Source organism: Notothenia coriiceps, unplaced genomic scaffold, assembly GCF_000735185.1.
Source record: "Notothenia coriiceps isolate Sejong01 unplaced genomic scaffold, NC01 NC01_scaffold00008957, whole genome shotgun sequence".
Classification (NCBI taxonomy): Eukaryota; Metazoa; Chordata; class Actinopteri; order Perciformes; family Nototheniidae; genus Notothenia; species Notothenia coriiceps.
Window position 1 is genome coordinate 654853 of NW_011341658.1, and position 10228 is coordinate 665080.

General features: G+C 38.9%; 1 protein-coding gene across 1 annotated transcript in view; it reads right to left on the reverse strand.

Moving 5' to 3' along the window:
- Positions 1-207: 207 nt before the first annotated feature.
- The window catches only part of timm44 (translocase of inner mitochondrial membrane 44 homolog (yeast)), a 16248-nt gene continuing 6227 nt past the window's right edge, over positions 208-10228 (reverse strand). Inside the window, exons 3-13 of the mRNA XM_010770420.1 lie at positions 8261-8428; positions 8089-8169; positions 7784-7933; positions 7094-7227; positions 6880-6965; positions 6536-6628; positions 5892-6016; positions 4932-4982; positions 4674-4763; positions 4250-4360; positions 208-3321 (exon numbers count right to left, since the gene is read on the reverse strand). Coding sequence (XP_010768722.1) covers positions 3202-3321; positions 4250-4360; positions 4674-4763; positions 4932-4982; positions 5892-6016; positions 6536-6628; positions 6880-6965; positions 7094-7227; positions 7784-7933; positions 8089-8169; positions 8261-8428 — 1209 coding nt within the window. The 3' untranslated portion in view covers positions 208-3201. The remainder of the gene's footprint in view (positions 3322-4249; positions 4361-4673; positions 4764-4931; positions 4983-5891; positions 6017-6535; positions 6629-6879; positions 6966-7093; positions 7228-7783; positions 7934-8088; positions 8170-8260; positions 8429-10228) is intronic.

Sequence of the window (10228 nt, forward strand, 5' to 3'; positions counted from 1 at the left end):
CTGAGATGTTGCATGTGTAAACACAGTGACCTAATTATCATCGTGGATATTGTCCCACAGATGGACTGCAACGACACACACACACACACACACACACACACACACACACACACACACACACACACACACACAAACACACACACACACTTTCATTTTCTCTAGTGGGCACAGACACACACAAAACATACAAAGCTGCTGACTCAAGAAAGCTTGAACGAAGCAAATCATAACACGGCACTCTTTATTCTGCGGACAGACGTTAAACCGGAAAAAAATAGAAAAACTCATGAATACATTTTTTTTTCTCTGGACAACTTAAAACTTGAAGTTGAGGGACGAATGTAATGTGTAAATCATAGTGGCCTATACAATATAGAGGATTTCTCATGACATGGGATAAAAAGCAACAACGGGTCGTTTTGCAAATGTCCTTTTTCAGGAAATGCCCACAGGAAGTTGCTCCAATAGAAGAACAATGTGAAAGTGTAGCATAGAACAAAAGTAGCGGTGATTTGTTGAGACTTACATTAACGTCATTAAATCCACTTTTGCTGATATTTATATCTCATATTTGAATGATGAGGAACTGTATTTTGGCTGCATATATGACATTGTGACTGATAGTGGCACTAGAGGAAAGCTCATGAAGTGAACAGAGTATGGCCTCTGGTTTAAAGGAGTTCATTACATTTCAAGATTTGCTGAAGATCAAACCAAACAAAATATTAGATGAAATGTCAGGCCTCAAACAACCCTATTTTCTGGAGAACAAACATACTTTATTCTAAGGCAATCTGTCCAATACCTTTTGAGGTGTCTTGCAGTTGACCAGCTGTAGGCAGGGAACACGTTCTCATGCTGGTACTGAGTTACAGGTTTTCACTTCATCTCTCTTTGCAGCTTATCATGCACATTTAGCAACGAATCCACCCAGTTATCCCAAAATCCTCAACGTGTGCTGTTTTACCCCCAGGAGTGACACAAGTCAACAGCACACACACAGGATGGTGTGCATAGTGTGACTATCAGTCATATTTTTCAGTTAGTAACACCATGTCAAATCATATTAACGACAACTGTTAAATGAATAAAACATGCTGAATTGGTTGCGGTAAAATCCAGGCACTAAAGATATTCATGAGGAGTTTCTCCTTCACAGCTATGGACATTTCTTCCAATGAATGAAAATGTAATCGAGGACTGAGAGTTCAGTACAATCAAAATGTGTTCAATCTTCAGTGACATGTGAGTATCATACTGTATAATGTCAAACCAGTCATCACATCAGTACAGTTCTTTGTCTTCAGCACTAACCCCTTAAAAAAACGACAAATAAAAGTAAACCAAATACTTCAATAAAACAAACGGCTGAAAAATGTACAACATGAGATGGCAAATGATCCTGAAACAATGAAGCTGCCATGATGACATATGATTGTGGTCGCACCCAAGCTTACAAAGAAGAATTACTCCACATGTAATATATGTACAAGGAGTTCAGAGCTTATATTAATATGTAGATACAATACAGTTCTTCTTATATAAGGGTGTACAGAATATACAGTCTTGATGCCCAATGCTTTGCAACTGGAAAAAACACAAGACGGCTTATTCTGTTTCATCCAGTTGTTTGTGTTTTCTGTGGTGCATTAGCCGATCTGAGCTACAGTACACATGACATATGGTTCAAGCGTTTTCTTATTCGGTAAACTATTTTACTTTTGATACATTTCTGATGTGTAAGCTAGTAGGGACCATCACAGGTGAATTGTGATTTTCCTAAGAGGATTTTCTTTCAATGGTCATTTGGCCTACAGAAAATAAAACTTTTCTCCAAAAAAAACTAAAGAATGTCAAATTATTGTTATTTTCAACTTCTCTAATGTGTATTTTAATGGTGATTCAAACACATTGTCGTTAAGGGGTCTTTAATGGGATGGACATACTCATGAAAGTGGACGTTATATTACATTGAGCGTCTGCATAGGAATAGTGATTACAAGTTTTTTGGCAGATCTTCACAGATTTAGGCAGATGATGAAATCCTTATTATAAATCTCATGGACCTTTGAGACTCTGTGCGAAGTTAGAGTTGCAATGACGCCTTAAAAGTTGTATTCCAGCCTTTAAATTCTGCAGTCTATCACAGTTTGGAGACTCACAGGAGACACGTTTTAAAAGGAATGCTTCAAATAAAAGTAACAGAGGCTTACATATCTTCATTTTTATTTTTTAGTACGAGTGAAGGTTGAAAAACACCGGATCCTATATTTCCCATACTGCAAGTTAATGGCCTCTTTAGTTTATCGGCGTCAGATCCTTTCTGCCTATTAAATGCTCTTTTCTTTCCAAATCCTAAATTCACCAAACAGGGTTTCTGTTAGAAATGTGTTGTTTCAAGTCCAATCTGAGGAAACTGATGAAATCATCAGGGTTCTTTTATCAGAATTAAAAAAAGCTTCCTCCTATTTGTACAGGTTGAATAGACTCCTCGTCTCAGGTGAATTCATCTGCTTGTGTCAAATGATGCGCCCCTTCAACTTGAAGCATGTTTGCTTTGAAAACCGGTCTCTCATGTCCCCCTCAGCTATGTTTGTTACTGCACATCACACTACCCAAATGTTCATATCCTGTTGACATCATTTGACAAAGAGAGAGGAGATTTAACTTAGTTTTAGGCTTCAGATATCCCTCTCAAGACGCAGGTGCCATGTCCATTTTAGACTTACCATCTTCTTGGATATCACCACCAAACAGGTATGGAGTGACCGTACCATTGAATGAAAGCCAGTTTGTAAAAAGAAATGTTGTCCATTCAAAATGAATAAAAAAGGTTCTGCTCCACATGGAAACCCAAACACTAAGCTAACCAGTGCAAGAGACAACACACACACACATTGATGGACCCCCGGTTGTCTATGGATATATCATATACTGCTAGTTTGTCCGTATATCCTCGCTCCATAGAGCTTATGAATATATACATGTGCACATAAATCCTCTGGAAAGCAATGGGAAATGTAAGTGTGTGCAGGTACAGTCTCTGGCATGACACAGGAGCAGGAGCGCATTGTTTACTCAGAAGTTATGTGTGTGAGTCAGTGTGTGCAGGTGTTCCAAGCACATCCTTGTGTCTGCCCTTCTTCACAGTTAGCGTGTCCCATGTCAGCCTGTTCACCTGCGCTTCTCCTCTTCCTCCTCCTAGAGGGCCTGCTCCGTGCTGGAGGCGGAGATGTCCAGGAGTCTCCAGGCTGCGCTGGGATTCAGCTCCTCCTGATCCCGACACAACGCCCAAACATACATCATCCTCATCACCTTCTCCTGTTGAGGGAGGAGGAGAGCACATGGTCAGTCCTGCTCTAGACTTTATACTGTTTTCAGGCATATATTATAGGTCTCAGATATATAAAATGTCTATGAAGTGTTTTGCTCAAAATACCAAACAGATCACCCGTTCTAGCCATGCCTCATATCCCTCTATTTCAGCTCTGTTAGAGAACTGCTGATTCCGGGTCCGTATCTGAAACAGTACGGAGCTCAAATGCTTTCTCTCTCACGGGTTTACCACAAGGTGAGTTCCTTTTTATTTCCTGCTTTTTTACACATACTCTCTCCAGTAAAGCGTTAGCTCTGAGTGTTAGCGATGCTTGCGAATGTAAACAAAGACCATATTACTTTCAAAAAACGTCACGCATTGTTTCTGATAAAGCGGCGTTTCTCATAGGCCCGTGGGCCTAAAGCCAGCCCACATTTCCGATATTACGTCAAGACCGCAGCAAATCTGGATCAGCTCCGTTGTACCCCCGTTTTTAGGGATTTGGGTACGGAGGAAAATAGAGAGGGTTGTATTTTCTGACTCTTTCTGAGTCTCCTTACACCCCGTGCACATATATTCATGTATACAAGACATCAAAGAGTGCATTTTGCATGATAGGGGACCTTTAAAGAGGGTTTGTCTGTTGTGAACTGGAGTGGTATGAAGGGCTGCTTATCTTTAGTAAATATGTTCCCTAGAGTAGAAGAATACAGTAAATATAAGTATCTCATACATCCCCACTGCAAAACATTCAAACTAGTCCTATCGCTACATCAAACCTGTGAAATTCAAAGTCATAAATTCAGATGCAAACTGAGAACTGAGAAAACTCTGCTTAACCGAGCTCCTTTCAACCATTCCAGTTGTTTGGGTCCTTGAAATAACTTATATCAGATGTTCTATTCATGTGCAGTTGATGAGGAGTTTACTGACCGGATCTCCTTCCACAAGGTCTCCTTTGGGGCTGCGGATCACCATGACAACCTGAGCCTGGAAGGTGATGATCAGCACTGGGCCCTGGTCCATCATCTTACCCATCGCTAGCTACATCACAGGGAGAGACAACGAACACACTCATTACATTTGAAGGAAACATTTAACATCAGGTATTAAATGATATGATACCAGTCAGATATCATCTTTTTCCACATCTTAGAAAAGCTGTTGATAAATCATTTGTATTGGTGCAATACATGACTCATTTATTCAAACGGCTGCTTCTTTTTAACTCTTTAAAAGCAATATTTAAGCGAAATATCTTATAAACTCTGGATTTTTAATTCCAGTGTCAAATACTCGACAACTCAACAATCGTTTTAGCCTATACCTCAATGACGGCTAATGAACAAGCACTTACATCTATGTTATCAATGTCCAGGATTTTGGACTGGAAGAGCAGCCCCAGAGCTCTGGCCTGCTGGATGGGGTGAGCCAGCTGACTGTACGTCTGAGGAAGGGCAAGGAAAACACGTTTAGCATAAGAATGGACTTTCACACACACTACTATACAAGATATATAGCAGCATGAAGAAGTCGGAATGAAATACAAATAATGGTTTATTATTTTAGAGCTTAATGAAATTCAAAATGTAGGAGGCAGCAGTATGTTACTCACAGCTTCATAGCACCAGTCTTTTAATACATCCAGCTCTCCACGGATCATAGCCTGAGGAGAGGACAGAGACACTGAGTCAACAATGATTGTTTACAACAGGAGAGGGCATTTCACAAAGCCAGCGGAGACAGTAAACACATTTTATTTGGTTAAATCTTGCCTGTTTCTATTGTTTTGTCAGAATGAGAGTCAAGTTTATTGCCAGGTACGTTTGCACATACAGGCAATTTGCTTTGGTATCTGGTGGTGCAAACATAACAAATAAAAAAAAACGTTGCAAAGTAGGAAAAAAAGAAATATATAAGGATAATAAAAATATAAGTATTTTTAAGAAACAATATAGCATTAAAAAAGGATGCTAAAGACAAGTATTTATACAAAATGTCAATCTAACTATACAAATAACCTTAAAAGCGAGAAAGAAAAAGGAAAACACTTAGGACAATGAGTATATATGGCAAAATCACAGTGTATTATATTTTAAAGTGGAGGGTTGTGCAGACATGTGTGCAAAAATGTGCAAAATGCAGTCAGAGAGTTGAGCATGAACATGTAGTTCACATGATGATCATTAATGTAATTGTGTTTTTAAAGACAGTGTGATTAGACAACTGTAGACCACATCACTCTGATTTGGCTTCCCATTGGTTGGTAACCTAAATAATTAGCTTTTAACTCATCATCAACTCTTGACCATGAAGGACGTAAGCATTCATTTAATGTTTTCTCCAATCAATAATCAAAAGGACTTGTAAATATTAAAAATCTGACAGCTCCAACCTGACTTTACTCATTCTAACACAAATGACTTAATCTGATCTAAACTGGAGTAAAATTACAAATGTAATGAAGTAAGACACTTCATCAGTAATTATTTTCCTCAGGTATTGTGCAAAGAGAGTGTGGATGAAGAAGTTAAAAAGTCAAGGACACACTGACAGAGTAGAAGAGTCTATTTACCTCCAGTATGTTCGGGATGATGTCTTTCTCACACTGTTTGAGGAAAATGTCTTTATCAAAGGTGGGGTCAGCCTTCACAATCTCCGTCAGCACCTCCGACATTTCTGTCTTAGAGAACAGACCGCCTGGAAAACGAACACCGACAAAATCAACATCAGCAACACAAACACATCAGTCTCTACTATAGATGGGGTGTTAACAACTATACGTTTATAACCCAAGTCTATGCTTTTCCAATTCCTTCATTTGTCTATAAAACATGCTGTGACAACATGAAGCATGCATTTCATTCTTTACCGCTCAGTTAGGAGAGTGGAGCTGCTTTAATCACTAGAGTCAACCATCATAACATGACTTATGAAGGTGGAGAAAATCCCTTGTATGCACTGGACAAAAGCTATTTCCTTAAACTGCAGATATTATTATTGTTGTGATAGCTAATATAGCTTAAATAAGCAAACATGACTTCTTGTTTGATCAATCTGATTGTGGAAATTGCCAACGTACATGAAAGGTCATGTTTTATTCTGTTCAGAGAGCAAAGTATCCATAATATATAGATCAATTTAGCCAAAATAATCCTATCAAATATTATGATAATGATAAGAAACCTAAAATGAACACAAACTAATGTCGGGCATTACCTAGGAATCCAGTGACAGTGTCAGTCACAGCTCTGGATGCTCTGACGACCGCATTGTCACTCTCATCATATTTCATCTTAATATCAAAGAATCCTGTAGGAAACACAAAGGGAGAAATGGAGTAATTGTTTTTCAGCGGTTAGGTAGGATGGAGAAAAAGATCACAGAGGGCTATGTATGGTCTGGTTAAAAACACCATTTCTAAACGGTTCAAATGTATAATGCAGTGTAGTGTAGAGAATGTGGTGCCATCTGCTGCCTTTAATGGGAACTACACCTGTGCACAATGTAGGTGGTTTATTATATAACACAGTATCTAAGATGAAATCTGAGGATTTCCTTACTGTTAAAAACGACATTATTGTCCTTAAAGTCCTTCCACTGCTGGTACCACTTTGAATCCTTGTGGAGAACGACACCCATATCCTCCCTGCGTCACAGAATACAAGAAAATCACTCTTATCATTTGAGATGTTAACAACATAAATACAGAGCATACATTCCAAATGGAGATGTGTGATTACAGAACAGGTGAGAGGGGACACAGGTTTGACTCACTCATTGGCATCGAACACTCTTGTGTCGCCGTCTGCTCCTTTGGAGGAGAAATCGCTCCTCTTCCTCAGGTGTGGGGGGGCTCTGTAAGAGCCGTCATCCCCGACATCTATCTCATTCTTCATGGACTCCACACCCTGCACAGATCACAAACACACGTGTATAACTGGACTTTACTGGACATATATATAATATGTTCAGTTCACCTGATGAGCTGAACAACTGCAGTCTTTCTGTTTAGAGCTTACATTTAAAAAGTACATTTCTCCCAATGGTCTGACATCGTTCAGTCGTTTGCTTAACAAGCTCCTGGAGCTGACAGGCCAGAACTACATTACCCTCTGATATCTAGTATTTGAGATCATAGTGGTTTCTCTCTATATTTATATTTATCTTTACATTTCAAACTGTTAACTCGTTTGCAACAGATCCAGGAAAATATTGTCATCATTTGAGAAACAAAATGAACAAAAAACCAAACCGTTTGGCTGTGGTAATTATGTTTCATTCTAAATGAGCGCTGGCATTAGTTTGCGAATGTGTGAGTGACTTGATTGGCACAGCAAGAACTTTGGCCCATAAACCACTGCTTAGTATTACCTTTATGCATCTAAAAATAGTAGAGATTATAGTGATATTGTCCTTTTGAAGGTGAACCTGTAAACTTATGGATATTGTGTTTTCTCTTCTGACCTGTGAGATGGCCCTGAATGCACCGGTTTTGCCCAGTTTTTCTCCTCCTTTGGACACAGACTCTGCAGAGTGCATGGCCGATTTGGCAGCCCCCTCCACACTTTCCTTGATCCTCTTCCCAATGTCAGTACGAGTTACTTCCTCAAGACCCTAAAGACCAGAATGTGAGACATCAGACACACACGAAAACAAATCAACACAAAAGCAATTATTCAGTCCATAAAGGTGCCTTTCCAGAAACTTAGTGTAACCTTTTTTCTGATTACCGTTTTATTGGTAAACCAGAGGAAGTGCTGAAACCTTACCTCCTTGACGGTCTCCGACAGAGATCCAAAGGTTTTCTTAAACACCTCGGAAGTCTTCACTGTCTCAGACTCTATAGATTTCTATTAAAGAAAAATAAATACATATTTATTATTCAAAGATAATTGTTATCGTCTAATATAAGAGAGATTGAAAACCAAATATTGCTCTCACATATTTCCTGCGGGCTTCTTGGAGAGCATCGGACTCGTCAAGCCGCTTGGCCTCTTCTCTGAACTTCTTTATGTTGTCTTTCATATCCTGATTCTTGTTGAATTCCTGACGCAGGTTATCCACAAACTCTCCCAGAAAACCTTTACGACCTCCGGAAGCATATCGAACCTAATGAGATAAACAGAAAAGAGGACATTAGTTCAACAGATGTACAATAAGAGTGAACAGATCATCAGTGCATGACATTAAGGATTTTTTACCCTGTGGGCCATCTAAGCTAATTTACAGATGGCCCTGAGCCTAGGGGTGGGCGATATGACGATATATATCGTCGAGACGATATTAGGTCTCCATTATATGCCTTTTCAGAGATATCATATCTATCGTGATACAGAGAGTCACTCAGTCATAGAATGTGAGTGCTGCGAGATGGCCATGCAGTCATTGCCCCTCGGTCTGGCCGTGAAGCCCGGAAAATAATTGTACGTCCTACGGCCACCATGGCCTGTGTGCCCCTGATAATGTTAAAATCTCGAAGTTGCTTTAAAAGCGTCAAAACAGTGGTTTCTGAACTGCATTATGCTGCGTTCACAACAGATGCGATGCGAATATTCTCACCGCTGCTGATCGCTGCAGCTGTCAGCTGTGTTTACTCCTGTCATTCAAACAGGACGGCTGGAGAGGGGGCGGGGCTTATATCCATGTAAATACTGTGGTGGAAGCCAACTACGACAAAATTAACCTATTTTACCGTGATTTAATTGTAATAAACATTTCAAAATGATGCCGAAGTAACTACATACTGATAACGGTTAGTAAAAACCAAGCTGTCTAGTCAGGATTCAGACAGTATTGCACTTCATTTATTGTGTTGGTTGATTCTGTTGGCTTATATTTTATTTTATCAATAAGGTATTTATATTGTTTTTCCCTTTTTGAAACAGATGTTCAGTTATGCTAAAGTATTTGATTGCACTTCAAGTCTAAAGTTTACATTTTAATTGTTTGGCACTGACTTTTCCTCATTTTATGTTTTACTTAGTTATGTTTTACTCTTCTTTCATGTTTATTGATGTTACATCACTGCTAGTGCTACCTAAAACAGAAAGTGAATTTTTATACTGAGAAACTTGCCTTGAATATTTTATTTTATTTAGCAAGAGAGTGCACTTTACTTGGTGAAGAAAACCAGTGTTAACGTTTGTTGTGTAGGGTGTAGGCCTACCTACTTGAACACTGAGGAAGCCATATCAAAATTCCTGTTGAATTGTTCATTCTGGGATTCATTGCAGAATTAAAACCAGCTTGAAATGGTATTTTGGTCTGTTACTCCTTTTTATTTTAGTTTGTTACCTTGTAGGTGGTTGTACTGTTAAGTAACAGGAAAAATAACCATAATAACCGACATGAAAAAATATCGTGATAAATATCGTCTATCGTGATACTGCTTAAAAATATCGTGATATTATATTTTTCAATATCGCCCACCCCTACCTCCACCATACTGAGCATACAAAAGTCAGACCTTCCAGTGTTTTATTCTTCCAAAAACAAAAGTTTAATTCAAGACCACCTACAGGTTTTTACTTTTTTATTTAATGTATTTATTTTATAAAGAGACCGAACAGAAATAATGCAGTACTATCTTTTCAAAGAGAAAAATAACCGGTGTTAACCCACTGGCGTTGTCTGCTTCTGCCCACAGCATTTGCCACATCACTCTACTACCATAGACACACTGACATATAATCACTGTATTAATGGAGTCACTATTGGAAGAGTTGTCACAATCGGCTAAATTCTTGAAAATGATTGTCTTAATGTGGAGTTGATGCAAATTCTTTATTTTCAGGTTTGGCTGGAAGCCACAAAGCTGGTTGTGAGACAAGTCAGAAGTAAGTGTGTGTGTGTGTGTGTGTGTGTGTGTGTGTGTGTGTGTGTGTGTGTGTGTGTGTGTGTGTGTGTGTG